The sequence below is a fragment of the Biomphalaria glabrata genome, chromosome 9 (genome assembly GCF_947242115.1).
Source record: "Biomphalaria glabrata chromosome 9, xgBioGlab47.1, whole genome shotgun sequence".
Taxonomy (NCBI): domain Eukaryota; kingdom Metazoa; phylum Mollusca; class Gastropoda; family Planorbidae; genus Biomphalaria; species Biomphalaria glabrata.
Genome location: NC_074719.1, coordinates 20,153,238 through 20,173,566, shown reverse-complemented (window position 1 = coordinate 20,173,566; position 20,329 = coordinate 20,153,238). Strand labels below are relative to the sequence as shown.

At 37.9% G+C, this 20,329-nt stretch overlaps 1 protein-coding gene across 1 annotated transcript in view; it reads right to left on the bottom strand.

The window, feature by feature from the left end:
• LOC106073354 (guanine nucleotide-binding protein G(o) subunit alpha-like) overlaps nt 1-20,329 on the bottom strand; it is a 126,727-nt gene that overhangs the window by 19,985 nt on the left and 86,413 nt on the right. Inside the window, exons 3-5 of the mRNA XM_056042116.1 lie at nt 19,383-19,425; nt 16,281-16,422; nt 6,006-6,163 (exon numbers count right to left, since the gene is read on the bottom strand). Of these exons, the coding sequence (XP_055898091.1) occupies nt 6,006-6,163; nt 16,281-16,422; nt 19,383-19,425 (343 nt within the window). The remainder of the gene's footprint in view (nt 1-6,005; nt 6,164-16,280; nt 16,423-19,382; nt 19,426-20,329) is intronic.

The following is a 20,329-nucleotide window of genomic DNA, read 5'->3' as shown; positions in this document are numbered from 1 at the left end:
ATTGAAACGATCTATTGACACTTCTCATGTCATTCCGACAAATTAATTTTACCTATCGACACATCTTGTTGTCATTCCAACAGACTGACATGACCTATAGACACATCTCTTGCAGCAAAATGGCATGACCTAGAATCTAGTGTCATTCAAATCAATGGACATGACTTATCCACATGCGTCGTGTCAATTGGTTAGGTTTTGTCCTTCGTGTTCTAGACAGAAGACAAAATAGTGAAAGCTGAATTAATTTGTTCTCTACCATTTATTTCCTTTTGTTGGTTTGTTCGGTTGAAGTTTTATAATGAATAAAGTCAACTGTGTGCATTCAGATGTTCAACATTAAAAGTAGACCATTTAGAGGACTTTATGGTATGAAACTATCCAAGGGCTACTCTGTATGTGAATACTTCCTGTGTTGACTTGTACATTCTCTAAGAGAAACGTGCAGAGAACATTGCCTTACAACAAGGCTACAGCTGAAATAAATCAATAACACTGGTTTCCAAGATTGACCACACGTGGTCTAAATTACGAACAAATCTTGCAGCTTGTTATTGCCAGTAGAGAGTTGTTGATGGTTTGACGGCAGGGGAACTAAGACATTTTAGGTCAACCAACTTGCTCTTTAACTGGCATTTTAAACTTCACATTATTTAATATGCCAGAGTTCTTTCAATTTAAAGTTAAAAAAAAAAGCAAAAATAAAATAAAATTAAATATATGAAGATGAAGACCTTACAGAAGATAATTGTGTACCATGTTCTCCCCAAATGTACATTAGAGTTTGTACAAAACAGAAATGTAAGAAAGACGCATTTAAATAAATATTCGTTCTATATTTATTTACTTGTCGGTACATATTCATATAGTCATACAAATGTACTTTAAAGAACTGATATAGTTAACAAAATCCTGGTAATTATTTTCGCAACAATGTAATGGATGGATTAATTTATTAATGATTTTGTCGACTAAATTAATTTTCAATATGGAAATATATAAGCTTTTAAAAAAATATATTTATTTGTTTGAATTACAAAGCTTAAATCAACTCACTGTGTCTGCGTGTCTGGTAACAGGTTTGTACGCGTTATTTCTCCCACAATCAGATCAAGCTGAAATTTTGTGGTTATTTCTTTTTCCGGACAACACAAGAATCAACTAAAAACAATGTCCATTTTGTTAATTAATTATTGGTATTTCATTATTTTGTTTGGTATCTCGAACAAGGGAAAGAAAATGTTCTTGACTGATGTGGTGGTATAAGTTGAATTAATCCTTTATATATTTTGTAGAGAGAAATAGGTCACCGCTTCAAAGTTTGAAGCTAACAATACATAACTATAAAAACCTTCTATTTCATAAGCAATTTGCTGGCACAGTGGTTAGCGTGTTGGCTTGAGGATGCTTGAGCCCTCAAGTTTGATTTCAGGTCATTCAACCTTTTATTATTTATAAATGCATTTAAAAAGCGATAACGTAACATTCACACAGATACCTGTCTCTTTCTACCCCACCCTTCTCTCAACTGGTCCAGACAACTGATAGGTTCATAGTGCAAAAATAAGTGCATTGAGAAAGGTAAAAGCATGAAATTGGTAAAAATAGTTCAAATCGTACAGATTTATATTGTTAGTCTAGATCTATTACATATTTATTATTGTTTGTCTAGATCTATTACATATTTATTAGTGTCAGTCTAGATCTATTACATATTTATTAGTGTTAGTCTAGATCTATTACATATTTATTATTGTTAGTCTAGATCTATTACAGATTTATTATTGTTAGTCTAGATCTATTACAGATTTATTAGTGTTAGTCTAGATCTATTACAAATTTAATAACATGACTGATCTAAACTAATTGATACAGCTATTCTTAATATAAGCTTTGTCTTTTTAAAAGTATTTTCATGTTTTCTGTTTTATAAGACAGATTAAATTACTAAAAGATACAATTTAACTATTCTATTTGTACAAAAAAAATGAGATTACGGGCAGTAACTATTCAAAAAGATAAATACTAGTACACAAGAATTTGAAAATTGCATTCGTATAGTGTATTGGAGCAAATTATTATTGTTGTTTTATTTTCACTGAAGCCATTAACGATTAATGACAGGTGTTCCCATGGTGATCGGTTTTGATTTCACTTTAAAGTTACAAATGTTGATTTAAAAAAAAAATGTTTTTCCTTTGAAGCCTGTAAAATATTTACGAACATAAAATTAGACAGCTGGATGTGTGGAGGGGGGTAAAGCAGTGTCTGATTTTTTTAAAAGTGTTTGCTCTGGGAGGACTTTTGTGTTGTCTATTACCCTCTCCAGGCTTCAGTTAATATGAACTTAAATATAGTAAGAAATAGTTTTTAAAAAGACACATTGTAGAGAAAGAAATAGAGAATGTATACATTAAGTCTTATTTCCACTATTTTCTTTGGTTTCACAGGCATGTTGTGTTTAAAATTTTATTTTTTTGAAATGTGGAGGCCGAATTTGAGGGTTAAAACCTTGGTGGCTCCAAAGCTTTGCATTGCTATGTATCCGGCAGTGGAGCCATTGTTTTATTTTAACATCTATTACAAATAAAATCGTAAATTATTCATTGACTGGAACGTAGACACGAGCACATACTTACTAGCCAAGTCAATACCAGAATAAATACTAAATATAAAGTGACTCTAAATGTTGAACTTATTACTAGCTATGATACAGACAACATTGATTCTTTTTTTCAATTTGTTCAACCATTTTGTAGAGTTTGGACAATAAATTCAAACCAAACAAACCGACAGGATTTTTTTTATTGTACCTTTGACCCAAGGACTATACAACCATGACTCTTTATTTCTTTCAAATCTCAATTTTCTCGTCCCTCGGAACCGACTAGCTACTGTACTATTTAGACATTTTTTTTTAATTGCGAGGTGATTAAGTGGAAAAGTGTTTGGCTTCCGAACCTGATGGTATCAGGTTCGAATCTCGGTGAAGAATGGAATTTTGAGCTTTGGTATTTTTAGGGACGCCCATAAGTCCACGCAATTCTAATGGTCATTGTTCGGTGTTTTTTTTTTTTGTAAGGGTTATAGTCAACCTTACTCGGTCACAATGGTGCAACTACATAAATAACACATATTTAAGAATTTAATATCCTGAACTTTGTTGTCAAACATTACACCCGGACTAAACTACAAACAACCAACCATCAAAACACATTTACTAAATAACACCTTAACAAAAGAATCTAATCCACTGGAGCTCAAAGTAGGCACGCTTGAAACAATTGAAAGCTATTAAAAAAAACAGTTATCCATATTTATACAGACGGATCGGCTTTCAAAGCTACCATCAATGCTGGTCTTGGTGCCTTCCTGGTCTTCCCTAAAAATAAACACTTTGAGATCAGCGCACCCTGTGGCGATTACTGCTCAAACTTCCAAGCCGAAATTGAGGCAATTACCATAGCACTACAGACAGTGGAAAACAAATTATATGAAGGAGTGCAACCACCATCAGATATTGTTGTCTTTACAGACTCCCAATCTACTCTGCATGCACTTAACAGCAGCACCTCAAACAGCCCAAGAGAGTTGACAACACTTATTGTGATAATCCACCGGATGATATCAAAATTAAATATCAATATCACACTACAGTGGATCCCTGGACACATTGGCATCATGGGAAATGAAAAGGCAGATAAGCTATCAAAGGCAGGTTCATCTATGGAACAACCAGATAGACCTGTTAACTACCTCACCCTAAGGTCAATGTTAGTCAACAATCACAAAGAGGAGTGGCTCTACCAATGGGCATCAGGAAACACAGGCAGAGCCATGTACAAAGAAATGACTATGCCTAACAAACTGGACAGTATTAACTTCCTCCCCCGCAAAGATCAATCTACAATCTTCCAACTAAGAACAGGACACACACCACTATTAAAATTACCACATGAACAAAATAAACTCCACACAACTACCCCTTTGCAGACACTGCGCCCAACCCTTTGAAACCGTAAACCATATCCTCTTTGAATGCCCCTCCCTAATCCACCTTAGGCAGACCCTACTTCCACTACAGCCCAACAAAACCAACACCCTGTACGGCAGTGCTGAACAACAGTCTGCAGAAGAGCTTACAGCTCAGCAGCAATAAAGCTGGCTAGAAGAAGAAGAAGAAGTCAGACTGGGGTAGTAGGAATGTCTTCTTCAAACCTGCACGATTTTCTACAATTAGTATTCATTTTCTTATCTTATATTATCTTATCTTATAAATTAAAGACCTTACTTCAAAAAAGAAGATAATTACGTCCTACGCATTGCATGTGTCAATCTAGTCATGCATGTTAATCAATGACTTATACTCTGCCAAGTCGTTGGTTTTCCTGGCTGATTCAGGCAACCCATTCCATTCTCTAATTGCACTAAGGAAGAATGAGCACTTATGTTTATTTCTTCTAATGTAATCATTCTAGCGTATGGAATGAACTGTGTACCACCACATTTTGTCTTTCTGGGTATTTCATTAAGTTTTCTTTCTCTATTCGTAAGCTATGATCTAGTGTTATATGTATTATAGCCATTTGACTTTTTATTGTTCTGTTATTTTTCTCTTCCCCAAAAATATTTTAATATCTTGAATGCTATCAGCCCAAACATTAATAGATATATTTACTGAATGAAATAAACGCGATCAGTTGCTTACTAATCGTGAGTGTCTGTTTGTTGTCCTTGTCACTTTATCTATCCACCCCCCCTACACACACACACATTTCTCTTTTGAGTTTTCTAATGTCCGTTACAGAATCTCACCTTGAACCAAATGATCAATAGACAACTGCTAAGATCGATCTATGTGGTTAAGGGTTTGATTTCCTAGGAGTATTCAGAGGATTCTAAAACCAACATCTTCTCCATCTTAGACTCAACAGAAGCGGCAACAAAAATCCAAACGATATCCAAAACAATACAGAAACATAAGTTTCTTATATTTGTTAAAACAAATTGTCATACATTAAAATCTCTTTGGGTTTAAAATCGATCGAAAGTTAAAATGTGACTCAATGCAGCCATTCATTCATGCCTTCAGTATTTTTGCCAATAAAGCACGCAGTCGGATTCCTACTGAACACACGATCTCTTGGGCGATAAGCTAACTAATTCTAGTTTAGTATAGAGTCACCATCTGCTTCACCTATCCTTTAGTATCCGTCTTTCTCCATTCGTCTCTGTCTTTTGCCTTGAATAGAATATTTGTCAATGACAGGCCCGTCCATTCTTTTATGTTGTTTTCCCATTGGTTTCACTGTCTGCCTCATCTTCTTCTTCCTGGTACTGTACCCTGAAGGAAGGTCTAAGCCCTGAGGAGCTTGTGATATGGGCATAAAGTTTAACTTTGCGTTTTTTGATAGTGGTCAGTGGGTCATCGTGGGGCCCAATAGCCGCCGTGATATGTTTCTAATCTTCTCATTTGTGATGGGGTCTTTGTAGGTGATACCTACGATGCTTCAATAGCATCACAGTTTCATTGCCTGGAAATTGTTTAAAGTATAGAGTAGCCCCCCCCCCCCCCCCCCAAAAAAAAAAGTTGTTTTTTCAGGTTTTGGCACCTGGCCCCCAAACTATATTTTCTGATAAATAAATAAATGTACAAACAATAATTATTAATCATAAATTATTTTTGCCTCAACCATAGAGTTGATGGAACATTCTGTAGTCCTCCTACTCCCAGTTGCCTGTTTGGCTTTCTTTTCCCTAATATCCTTCTTGTCCTGTTGTTTTCCAAAATATTCTCATATTGCAGCTTTTCATCGAAAACAATGTCCGCAATTAAAAAAATAATAATTTCGCATACCCAAAATACTTAGCGACGTACTTACTGATATTCGCAGCCCAAAGAAACGTCATACCCAGATAGAAATACACTGGTAGAAACAGGTCTTTTCATTCCTTTCTTAAGTCTTAAGACAGAGTTCAATGCAGGTCAACACTAAAGTACTCACTAGTGATTCAACTGGCAAATCTCCACGTCCAGGTACGTGTCCATGAAGTCTTTCAGGGTCTTCTGTGAGGTCAGCACAGCCAGGGAATGACGCATATCCACTACCGCCTTGTGCGAGTCGGACGACTTGAGTCTGTCTTTGATGCTGTGAGCAGTTTGCTGTGAACGATAAAACAGAGTCAACTTAAAGGCTCAACAGACACACTATTACATCTGTATAATCTATAGTTCTCTATTCTAGTTCGTCCGGCTTTATGGTTCCGGTATAAGCTCAGGTAGATCTGCAATAACACAATTGTATAAGATGGTCATAGGCCTAACACTATAGTTTCAACGGCCTCTGTTGCCGATGGGCTGAGTGAGGCGCTCTGGTGAAAACACACATAGTCAAACATTGACGTGCAAACTGGCTCCAAGTGAGTTACCTTTTACTCCTTTCGTCTGGGTAACTTATCCTCATTCTACTAGGAGACTTATCCTCGTGGCACTGGGAGACTTATATTCATTCTACTTAGAGACTTATCCTCGTGGTACTGGAAGTCTTATCCTCATGTTACTGGGAGACCTCGGGGTACTGAAAGACTTATCCTAATGATAATGGGAAACATATACTTATACTACAGGTAGACTTATCCTTATGGTACGTCTTATCCTCATTCTACTAGGAGATTTATCCTCGTGGTACTGGCAGACTTATCCTCATGCTTCTGGTAGATTTATCCACATGCTACTGCGAAGGCTTACCCTAACGATAATTGACTTGATTCTCGTGGTTCTAGGAGACTTTAAATGGGTCAATCTTTGTCTTTGAGACTAAGGAGTGGGAATTCAACAGTGACTGGCCCAGTTCTAAACATCTACTATTCTTTTCCATAAGGGGAGAAGTGGGATGTCTTCAGTGTCAGGCAGTGGAACAAAAAATTATGTTCGTCCAAGGATTTCGATGGTTACACAAAAGATTAATGAAGAAATTCTCTGAAGTGCGTGACCTTCAGAAGCTTGAACCATGGCGTAATCGTCCGACGTACGTGACCTTTGTCAAATTGGCGTGGCCTAAACCCGTAATGTTCTCGACAAACAGAAGACACTTCCTCACGTTCAAAAACACCCTCGAACTTTAATCAGATTTAAAAAACGTACAAAAAAATTATACCAATGAACAAATTGAAGAATCTCAGACAAATCAATACAGTCCTAATCCAAGTGTAATAAAAAGTGCGAGATCAATCATCTCAACAAATTCATGAATGCAGACAAAAGTCTGTCTAAATATTCTCCAACTTTCTCCATTTTTTTTTCTGTTTTAATTTTATTTTATTTTGCCAATCCTCTTCTATCACGTGATCCATTTCTTGATTTCTATTTATTTGTCTAACATTCTCTTGTCCCATGTATGTTGTATGTTTAATCATTACATGGTCATATGACAACTATTTCTGTCATCTATGTCTAGAATAAATATTATTAACATTATACCAGATGCCGAGATCTAGATATTTCTTTATTTGTTACATTAAAAGTTTCATTTCTTTTTTCTGAAAGCGTCTCTCGAGTGTTTACATTTGTTTCCCCTAATTTCTGACCACAAAATAAAATCTTTTCACAAATTCGTAATTCCCGGTGTGTTATTTGAATTAAAAATTTTATAAACAATTATCAATTAAAAAAAAACATCCAGTCAATTTTTTTAAATGTTTAATCAACCAACAAAACAAATATTAATTTAAAATAACATCCAATCCATTTTTAAAGTTTAATCAGCTAATAAAAGAAATATCGATTTAAAATAACATCCGATCCATATTTTCTAAAGTTAAGCTCAATGATCCAATGAAACAAAAGAAGACAAATAACCCAGCAAATCTTTTTCTTTCTTTCTTTAAGAAAATGTTTTAACCTTCACCTTGAACACGCAAAAATAGGTCAGCTCATCTGCTTCCACTTGTTGAAAATATTTTTTTTGGTTCTTTCTGAAGTATTACTTGAAGATAATCACATCACAGGCGTTGCCGTGGAGGTAGCCGAATGACTTAATGGTGAGCACATGAAGCTGGACAATGTTTTTTTTTTGGTTCCTCTCTATAGAGTTCAAGAGTCGGACAGAGAGAGAAATCCATTAGGGCCTAAACGTGGTCTCAGAAAGTTTAACTAAGTCATTCGGTTTAACTGGGTTTAACTGTGTGTTATTCATAGTTTAACGTACAGTTGAGAGGACTGGACACTGGTTTATAACGCCAGAGTGCGAGTTCGAATCTCTGTGTGTGTAAGGGGGGAGGAGAGTTAAGAAAGATGTTTGACTCTAGATGGAGAATGGATTCACATGTGTTATCGATGTACCGTGGACTCTTCACGTATTGAGTAAGCGCGGTAATTTAAACAGTGTGCGATATAAATGACTTCTTGGTCAGTCCATATTTCACAGTACCTTAAATAGACCTCATTCACCAAAACGAACAGTCACGTGATAATTCTGATAAAACAACAGAACAAAAAAACTGTCACTTGAAAACCATTGTTGATTAAAATTAGATTGTATAGAAGAGATAGAAAAGCACGTGACTCAATGTCTTTTGTTTACGAATAGTGAATGTGGCCAATGGACCACGCAGAGCACGTTGCTAGATTTAAAACTGGTATGACGACACCTGAGCAACTAGTCTCATCATGGTGGGGACGTTCGATTGGGTTAACAGAGAAGTAAAACAAAACCTACGTCGAGGCGCCTTTGGATCCGAGGACATTGCACTGGCGGGGATGGAACCGAGCCCCAACAGCCTTGTCCTAATTCACACACCGTTCCTTTAGGGGTCGAGCACTGCCGATGTGGTACAGAGAAGGAAACTGAGAGGGTCACAAGCCCGATGTGTCTTGGGATATGGTCCCCAGAAACAAAACAACACGTGCAACATATTCAAATCTGCTTGGAAACATTTCTGACAAAACGATTGTCTGTTTAGACAAGTGGAGTGAGCGCTTCCATTGGTCTAGATTTTCAAGAGACCTTTTATGACCTCTAATGGCAATTACAAATCTGGTATGACCTTTTATGATAAGGTCATGGTTTTACGGAGCTATCTGCTAATGCTGATAGTTTCTGAGCGGGAAAAATCTTAGTCGCCCAAATATGATTGATTGACTGGGTATCATACATTGTATCAGTTTTTTACAAAGCTTATATCAACTCACGCTGTCTGTCTGTCTGTATATCTGTCTATCTGGTAAAAAGTTTGATTTACGTCTTTTCAGGCTTATTGAATAATTGTGCAAAGTTTTAACTTGATCCGAGAATGGGAAATGGGAGAAAAAACATGTTCAAACTTTTGACCAGACAGACAGACAAATAGAGTGAGTTGATAGAGCTTTGTGATAAGGAGTGGAAATAATTGAGACAAAAGCAGCTGCTATGAAAGTGTCACAGCAGTAAGATCTATACATCTGCTAGACCTTTTTGGGAACTAGTGTTGTTTTCTATTTGTGGTAGCGACTACTGTTGATGAATAATATTCTTCATTTTCTTAACTTTGTTAAAATGTATTCTGGACTTGACCAAATCATGTGTAGTGGAGTTAAATGTCTAATAATAAATTACTTTTAACATAATAATTTTCAAGGCCTAAGTTACCTCACCAACACATGACTACTATAATGGCACTACAATGGTAAGCACAAAATATCATATAAAATATTGTATAGATCTATTGATTAAATTAAATTCGAATATTTAAATTTTATTTATTTTGTTCATCATCATCAAATTCCATTAGAGTGAGGGCTTAAGAGGCTCAAATCCTTTCTTGCAAAAGTCCTGGACAGAAACCCTGCTGTCTTGCGTAGTGCATAAATGTCGCCATACAGGTCGAGAATTTTGGGTTTCCCAGACCTGTCGAGACGGAGATCAGCAAGTCTAGGGCAGTCAAACAGAATATGAGGCACGGTTTCCTCTTCTTCCCCGAAGCGGAGGCACCGTGAATCGAAATTTGGCCATAGCCGCGAGAAATATTATCCAACAGGACAGTGGCCTGTCCTGCACTGTGCTATAATAGCTTGCTCAGGCCTGTAGAGCCTCCACCACGGGGAAGTGCGGTCAGGGCGCCTCATGCGCTCCCAGACTCCACTGGCTTTTTGGGACTTGTCCCAGCACTCAAACCACTTTTCCATTTCTGTTTTTTGTATTATAGCCAGGACTTGATGAAAGCTCACAGCCTGTTCAGTGGGTGGAATTTGCCCTCCCTGGTGGGCCAAAGAGTCTGCAATTGTGTTGCCAGTCACACCTATGTGACTCGGCACCCACTGCATTATTACAGGGGTGCCCTAGCGTTGTTTAATGTTATGTGAAGCCATGATGACAGTGTTGATATTGGGGGGCCATGGTCCGGGGCTTTGCAAAGCCTGTAGTACAGATTTTGAGTCAGTGACCACAACAATCTGTGCTGCCCTCAAATGTCCCTCGCCGAGTTGAGAGTCAATGACTTTTAAGGCTTCACAGACTGCCATGGTCTCCGCATCAAAACTGCAAACACTACCACATGGTCCAAAGATTTTGACTGTGTAAGAGCCAAGGAAGTCGATGTAGGCTCCATAGCCTGCTCTTCCAGAATCTATTGATGCCGACCCATCAGTGTATGCAAAAATAGCACTGGGCTTGAAGGTATTAATGGTCTCCAGAGCTAGGATTTGAAGGTCGTTAGATGAACGGCTTTGCTTAGTGGCATTAGGGTCTACTTATTTTGTTCCTACAGAGATGTATCTATACATGTGTCAGACCACCGCTAAAGGTCTCATCAACGTAGAAACACACCCAGACATTTTGTCAGTAGAAAGTTGTAGAACATCATTACGTTTCTTGCCTAAGCGCAAACAGGGACGTCCTCGTATAACTTGGCGCCACACCTTCATGGAGGACCGCAGAACAGTGGACACCAGGTGGGAGGAGGCTTCAGACATTGCCAGTGACAGATCTTTGTGGAGACAGCTTGCCGCCAAATGCGCCGAACTGTTGAGTTGAGGGATAACGCCCGGAGGTCCAGGATTCGAATCCTTGTGAAGACTGGGATTTTTAAGTTCGGGATCCATCGGTGCGCCTCTGAGTCCACCCAGCTCTAATGGTTACCTGACATTAGTTGTTGAAAAGTAAAGGCAGCTGGTCGGTGTGCTGGTCATACGACACCCTCGTTAACATGGGGCCACCAAAACAGATTACTTTTACATCATCTGCCCTCTAGATCGCCAGGTGAAACTTAACTTACTTTACTTTTACATCAAAACGTCACTTCCGCTCTCTGAGTTGTTACATATTCAGCTAGTAGGTATTAGTAATGCACAGTCTTACAGTCTACTGGGAGCTAATGTTACAGCTAATCATCAAAAGAAGTTTAAAATATTCATCAAATGTAACATTAGAGTAACAGTTCTTCTTTTAAATCATTTTATCTTGATAACTCTCTAGGGAAGTCTAGTGATTTTTACTTTCATTTTGTTATCAAAGTCTCAGAACAAACAACTGGCACTACTATGTTTTAAATTATCTTTATAAAGACTAAAGGCCACTTTGTTATTAGCTCAACACAAGAAAAACCTTTAGAAAACACATTTAAAAAAAAAAATTAAAAAAAAAAATAAAAAATAAATCTACAATTTAAAATATAATGAAATATATCAAAAACCGGGTATAGAGCGCGTGATTTAGATTTAGACACCGCCAGATGTGTGAAATTATGTATTTAACAATTCAGCCAGTGGTAATTCGTACTTTTGAGATTATTTATTGATATTATTAATATCAATATTATCATAATATGGACATATAGATCTAATATTAGACCTAGACTTCTGATTTAGAACTCTCAATATCTAGTTTAGATCTAGAAATAATCTATATTAGATTTACGTAAAAAAGTAGTTTTTTTTTTTAATCTAAGTCTAGTCAAGCCAAATTTACATTTTATTTATTTTTTACTTTATAAAATAATATCGGTTAAACTAGAGTTTTCCCCATGTGGCAAATGAGCTAGTAATTCTTTTCTCAGCGATATACATCAACCGTTAAATTTGTAGCAAAATCGTTAGAGCCATTCTTTGTCATGCTGAGCTACAGCCTTAGTTTACTTATGTGAACACTTGTTATAGACTGAATATGTCATTCTTGGACCAGTTCACATCTGGACGGACATAAAACCTTACTCCACACAGTCTAATTAAATCAAGTTTAGCTTATCACTATTCCTTTTGTCAGCCTGCAGTTTCTTTATGGGTTTAAAAAAAAAAACACAAAAAGAAACCCACTGATCTCGAAACAGCTCAAACGATTTTCCACAAAATTTGATAGTTTATGTATATTTTTGGTAAAAAAAAAACAAAGAAAAAATAGCGTATTGGCCACACAGGACTAATAGTTTGACTTTATAATAGTTCAAAGTATAAACGTCTCACCCAATGAAATGTGGTCTAGACCAGTGATGCCCAACCCAATTCGATCTGCGGGCCATTTTAATTTCCTACTCTAGTGTCGCGGGCCACATGATAGAAAAGATACAAAAAAGTAATGAAATTGACTTGAAACTCTTTTATTTGAGATCCGAGGATCTAGTACTTACACTGAATTATTGGGATATATTTGAATTTTCTTTGTACGCTTCAGAAAATAGCGTTAAGTTCTGTTTATGTTTTGTTGTTATTGGTTTTTAATACAGCCACACTTTATCAAAACAAACATGTCGGCTAGCAAGGTATGATGTTCTACAGAAAGGTAAAGATCCGTTCACTTTTCCTAGTAGATTCTATATTCTGAGTCCTATTTCATTAACACACTAATGTAAAATACAGTTTCAACATTTATTTTAGGGTGGGAAGGGGGGATTTTCTATATTTTGTGCCGACATTTCGGCGGGCCGGAAGGAAGCACGTCACGGGCCGGATCTGGCTCGCGGGCCGTATTTTGGGCATCACTGGTCTAGACAATATCCTGTGCACACACACGTCAGCGGGTATTCCCGCATGCAGTCATTAAAGAGTGAAATACATAACTAAACGTTGACGCACATTCTGCACAGCGTCTTCTAAGTCAGTATTTGTAGGCCTAGCATTCAACTAGAATTTTCTAAACCATCATTACCATGTATCTAGATTTAGTACTTTGGTCAAAGACTTCTGTCTTTAATGTTGACATGTCTGGATCTATATCACAAAACTAGAATTTATATACTCTGAGTCACTAGCGGATCCAGAACTTTGGAGTGGGGGGGGGCGATTTTTTTCCTAACCCTAACGCCGAGTAAACCCTAACCCTATTCATAAACGTGCGTTCAGCGAAAAAATAAAAAAGTGATGTTGAGGCCTTTCTCTTGCAAGCTTGGGGGTCTGGGGGAGCGATGTAAGATTCCTCCGGTGGGGTTCGGGGCGAAGCCCCGACGCAAAAAGCATTTTCTTGCATTCTTCACTGCATAAACACATTCTCCCTACATCTACAGCTCATTATTTATAAGTGGGGTTCGGGGCTAAGCCCCGACGAAAAAAGCGTTTTCATGCATTTTTTCACTGCAGAAACGCGTCCTTCTGACATCTCCAGCTCATTATTTATCATTGGGTTCGGGGCGAAGCCCCGACGCCAAAAGCGTTTTCTTTCATTCTTCACTGAAGAAACGCATTCTCCTGACATTTATAGCTCATTATTTATCAGTGGGGTTCGGGGCGAAGCCCCGGCGCAAAAAGCATTTTCTTGCATTCTCCACTGCATAAACACATTCTCCCTACATCTACAGCTCATTATTTATCAGTGGGGTTCGGGGCTAAGCCCCGACGAAAAAAGCGTTTTCATGCATTTTTTCACTGCAGAAACGCGTCCTTCTGACATCTCCAGCTCATTATTTATCAGTGGGGTTCGGGGCGAAGCCCCGACGCCAAAAGCGTTTTCTTTCATTCTTCACTGAAGAAACGCATTCTCCTGACATTTATAGCTCATTATTTATCAGTGGGGTTCGGGGCGAAGCCCCGGCGCAAAAAGCATTTTCTTGCATTCTCCACTGCATAAACACATTCTCCCTACATCTACAGCTCATTATTTATCAGTGGGGTTCGGGGCTAAGCCCGACGAAAACAGCGTTTTCATGCATTTTTCACTGCAGAAACGCATCCTTCTGACATCTTCAGCTCATTATTTATTAGTGGGGTTCGGGGCAAAGCCCCGACGCAAAAAGCGTTTTCTTGCATTCTTCACTGCAGAAACGCATTCTCCTAGCATTTATAGCTCATTATTCATCAGTGGGGTTCGGGTCGAAGCCCAATTACGAAAAGCGTTTTCTTGCATTCGTCACTGAAGAAACGCATTCCCCTGACCTAAAGCTCATTATTCATCCTATTATAAAGGACCTTTTGAATATTGTTGAAAAATATTTTAATATAAATTTTTACGCCCTTAATACATTGCAAATAAAATCGATTGAAAAGATAAGATACCCCACATCTTTACATTAAGGCTTTGAAGATCGCCGCCGAAAAAAAATGATTCGATAAATAATATTCAATAAAATACAAGCATAAATTGTGAGTTATAGTCCAAAACTTATTTAACTAGAAAAATATCAGATTGAGTAAATGTTGGAAAAAGGCGACTAGGAAAAAAATTATTTGGGTTTAGAAATCATGTCAATCGTGACTCTTACACTGAAAATTTTGTTTCAATTAAAACTATTTCAAAGCAAAATCTTTCTTAAAATAATTAAGATAAATTCATGTGAAATTACATAAACTCTGTCTGGAAAGGGGAGGGGGCGATAGAGTGAAAATAATTAATCCTCACTCCTTTTTATAATTTCTGCTAATGATTGCATTTGGCATTAAAGAATAGGGTTGGGGCGACTCGGTATAAGAACTTAATTTTATAGCATGTATAAATTATATGAGTGACAGATTTTTTTAAATTTGTAATTTGTTAACTATAATACAAAAAGAAAAAGTATTGGTTTGTCCCATGGGGGGAAGGTGATTCCATGTATCGCCCCTCCCACCTGGTACAACCTTTTTTCATTTTATATTTAAGCCTACTAATGATAAAATTTGAGATTAGAGTGTGGTACGACATAATATACAATGGGTTCACGTAGTTTATATTATATACATATTCAGCTAATTTTGTTCACATACAATGATTTCTCCATAAAAATAGGACCGCCCCCCCCCACTCAGAGGGCTAGAGTGGGGAGGGCAGTACATGCAATCGCCCACCCCATCCCACCGAATCGGCAAAAATACCTGAAGGAGAGCGACATAATATAAAATTTATATATTAATTCAACTAATTTTGTTCACAAACTATGATTTCTCCGATAAGTAGGACCCCCCCCACAACTCAAAGGTTTTAGGTGGGAAGGGCAGTAGAGGCATTCGATCCCCACCCCATCGGCCAAGAGGGGAACGACATAATATTAAGATCGGTTAAAATACCAATAAAGTTTTAATCATATAGATATTCAATTAATTCTGTTAGCAAGATGTGATTTCTACATATAAATTGGACCGCCCCCCCCACTCGAAAGTTTAGGGGGGGCGGAATTGATGCTATCGCCCCCTCCCGACCCCACCATGTCGACCAACATACTAGAGGGGGGGGGGTGAAATAATCTAAAAATAGGTTTAAATATAAATAATTAGTATATATTATTAAAATAAGTAATAAATTCGTATACAAATTGTGTGAATTCTATACTAAAATTCGTCCGCCTCCCCCCCTTGGGAAGGGCAGTAGATCGCCCCTACCGCCCCCCCCCCCCTAGATCCGCCAGTGCTCTGAGTAGATTTATTCAGCTGCTTATTTAACCAGGATTTCTTTCGGGTGGTTGGGAGGGGGATTGATCTCTCATTCATTGATAACCAATGAATGAGAGATTAAAAAAAAAAAAACTTTTTTTAACACCGCCTCAATTCCCCCCAAAGTAATCGCTCTTACAAAAAGTCAACATCTTCCTAATGGAGAAATTGTCTTTAAAATAAAAACTTTTTTTGTTGCTTGTTTTCTCAACAGCACTGGAACAAAGTAACTTGTTTCCCCCTATTGTCTGAGAATAACCGATACCAATCGTCATTGAAGGCCTGAACACTGATTTGCTACGTCACAACCTGTGGGAACTTTACACCAATTGCGTTTTGCCACGTCACAGACCTGTATTGGTCTCCACAGCACACAAGGTTGTGACGTCGCAGGTCAGTGGTGAGGCCTTCTATACTAAAAATGGTCTTGGAATAACTCGCTTTTGCTGAACATACTCTAATCAGAGTTACCCACCTTTAGTTCTTCCGTCGGAAACTGTATACCATGAATCTCCATCTCGTGCAAGACTCCCAAAATGGCGGTGACTATGTTCTGTCGAACGATTTCTCTGTACAGTGCCTTCTCCTTGTCCGCGAAACCTTTCTCGTGGATCATCCTAAAAGTGAACAATAGAAACTCCTGTTAGAGGGCTATAAAAATGTACTTTTGTGACGAATAGATCACACGCTTGACAGCATTTGCTGATCATTTTACACATTTTAGTTAGCTGCTTAAACCTCCGCAAGAACGCGGGGGACAACTGTGGGCACTGTTGGAACCCAGCCGGGACAATCGCAACGCAAACCATACTACCAGCAGGGCCGGCCTTAGGCAAACTACGAAGCCGCCTAAGGCCTCCGATTGGTTGGATGTTGATAAATGCCTGTACACTCTAAACAATTTTTTTTATAAAACTTGTCCTAGATGCTATTGTTGGAGTACACTAGGTTTTTAAAATTTGCATAGTTTTACTTTTTTTTTCGCTTTTTTTTAAATATATTTTTTTCCTATTCATTTAGGACCACCAAATTCACTTCACCAAGGGGCTCCGAGACTAATCGTCAAAGTAGGCCTTACAAATAAAATGAAACGTCGCAACCTGTGGGCAGTATAGACCAAGAGCACGTTGCAACTTCACGAGTCGTGATGTCAGACCTACGAGGTGGAAAAGAGCTATTGGTATAAACTGCCCACAGACTGCGACGTAGCAGATTGGTTGTCAGGCCTTCTGTAACTACTGGCCTCTTTCCAATTATCTAAGTAGGTCTTGCTACCAGACAGCTTGTAGGTCTTGCTACCAGACAGCTTATAGGTCTTGCTACCAGACAGCTTGTAGGTCTTGCTACCAGACAGCTTGTAGGTCTAGCTACCAGACAGCTTGTAGGTCTAGCTACCAGACAGCTTGTGGGTCTTGCTACCAGACAGCTTGTAGGTCTTGCTACCAGACAGCTTGTAGGTCTTGCTACCAGACAGCTTGATCGTTTAGAATACACTTTTTTTTTGTTCTTCTTTTTACTTGACCACTACTATTCAAAGCACAACACATTTTCTTAAAAGGAAAAAAAGTTACAAAACGTTTTAAAAACTTTAATACTTGAGAGTCTCAGTCTTATTTGATAATAAAGTTGACGTCTCTGGAGGCAAGAAAAAAAAATATAAAAGAATCTTGATAGTGTTGACTATTTCTGAGAGGGCGCTACTGAGTCAGACAGAATAAGAAATCTACTCAGTTAACTTTAGGTCGTGTCCTTTAGAACTAACAAACAAGATTGTCCTATTTGTATTTTCTTCACATTTCTTTTGAAACTTTACAAGTACAAAACATTTTTAGAGCAACAATAACTTCATAATGAGACATCAGAGTAGTTGGCCTTCGACCTAACAATGGTGCACAGCAGTGCTTCTCTAACACTCATGGTTGCACTAAACTAGTGTAGAGTTGGTCATAAGAAACGATACATTCCCTTTAAAATATGTTAGTGAGGAAAGTCCTATCACACTGGGGAGATGACTCTAATCTTATCTCTTAGAAATCTAACGTAGGGTTTCGGCTACAAGTTTTCGACGTTGTTTCAGAAAGATTACAACTTACTTGCCCCAATCTCGTACACACAGACTTGGGGAATAATGGGCAGGGTTTAAACTCAAGACAATCGGGACGACATTCAGAAGCACATACCGCACGACCTTCCTGGTCAGAATTGGACCTCATTCACCAAACGTAAACAAACAACATTTAGCCACGTGATTCTCTATCTCTTCTATACAAATTACTCAATTCATAAAGGCTGTCACGTGTGTTGATGGTCTATTTTGTTGATGATTCTATATGCCAATGGTGCATGCGAGTTCATAGAAGACACAACAACAGAATGAATCAAGAATATACTTGATAACGCAGGCTGATAACTTCAACAATTTAAAGAACAATAAAAAGGGCACAGTCCTCTGTTGTCGCTAGCCTAGCGTCGTCCTCTAAGGCGTATTGTCCGTAATTCTTCTCGTTCGTAATCCTGCTCTTTTATTACTCGTCACATCACTTAGGAAAAACCCGATTCACCTCAACTTCTACGCATCTTGTGTCATTACACGTGATACGTTTTTTTCGTTGCTTTATCAATCACGTGACTAAATGTTGTTTGTTTACGATTGGTGAATGAGGTTCATTGAAGTCGGTGAAACACAGCTAGTCGTAGTTCACAATCAGGGCCGGTCCTAACGAATGCGGGGCCCTATGCGAAACTGATTGCGCGGGACCTAGTCTGGCTGGCAATAAGGATGATAAGTGAAAATTAAGATTTTGTATTAGAAAAAAATTTGACTTTGCATTTTATTCATTCTTTACTAAGTACAAAATAGCGATCAAATTAACTTTACATTACGAACCTTGTAACCTATGGCATATTTATAAGCCAATGACTATAAAAGTAAATAAGGTATTGGAACTTTCTATTAAGGTGAAAATTCGTCCAATTATTACATTTTATTACATGAAAGCTGATAAAACCTTTTTTCATCGCACGTAGGTTTGGCGTTTTCCGTAATAAATGACATCCACAAATGACAATTTTGTCTATTTTTCAGGAGATTTTTATGAATTTTCAGGAGATTTTAATAAATGCAGAACATTTCCATGAATTGTTCGTATAAATTTTGCAATTTAATATTTACACATAGAATTAGCGCGGGCCTATGAAAGCGCGGGGCCCGCTGCCACCGCATAGGTAGCAGTGGCCTAAGACCGGCCCTGTTCACAATCATTCTAAAAATAACTGTCACCTGAGCAGTGATTTTTGTTTTTTATAACTTACAACAGATGATAAAGACCAAATATTTATCTTAAACCCCTTGTGCTATATGAATGTATTCATGTATTAATATTATATGTACAACCATACGTTTTTCACTTTCGATTAAGAATTTCTTTTAATGTAATGACATTTTTAATCTAATAAAAGTAATTAATCTTATCTAGTGGCCTAATAATCTTAATCCCTTACAAGCGAATGGGTCTATCTTAAAAACCGACTACACATGTATGCTTGGGTAAGGAGGGGTGTGACGTATCCTACTCACCTGACTTGTTTGGCCAATGTACTTTTACCCGCACCGCTCAGTCCTGAAACAACAACAAACACAAAAAACAATGAAACTGAAAAGAAACATTTTGAGTTGATCTCATTCTTTCAAAGATTTCTATTCACGTCAGAAAAGAAACATTTTGAGTTGATCTCATTCTTTCAAAGATTTCTATTGACGTCAGAAATGAAACAAAATGTGTGTTTGTGTGTGTGTGTGTGTTGCCTGGTAACCAAGTTGTTTAAGCACTGGCTTCCAAACCGATGATTTGGAATTTGAATCGAGGAAAAGAAAGAGATTTTAAAGAGTGGAGATTTTTGAGGAGGCGCCTCAGTCCACCTAACTCTAGTCTGTACCTAACATACATTCTGTTGGTCGTTTGTGGGGGCCACATGACACCCTCGTTAACAATCCGCCATAGAAACAGATGAGCATTGACCACAAAAGACCTCAATGTCTTAAAGGGATATCTTGACTTACTTTATACATTAGCAATCCCCCCACCCACACACAAGCACACACGCCATCACTCCGGGGGGGGGGGGGCTCATAATATAAATAGTTCCCTGGAGTTTGATTCGCTCTACCTTAAGAATAAACAAATAAATCTTCAACTTTCAAACAAAGCATAAAGCGGAAGTAAACACATGAAACTCAAAGTTCGTGTCATAAAGCCGTGTGCGTGGGCGCGCGTGTGTGTGTGTGTGTGTGTGAGAGAGAGAGAGAGAGAGAGAGAGATGGAATTCTCATGCCTTTACTTCTTTCCAACATAGACTAAAAATAGGTTTTAAAATTATCCCCCTTTAAATTAATTAGGCAACATCGACTTCCTGCAAACAAACAAACTGCTAAACTTATTATCTCCCCCAAAAATGTCAGACTTTCATTAACCTGTTGAGACCAAGTGCTCATTAGAAGTGTCAGGATGGTACTCACCAGCAACT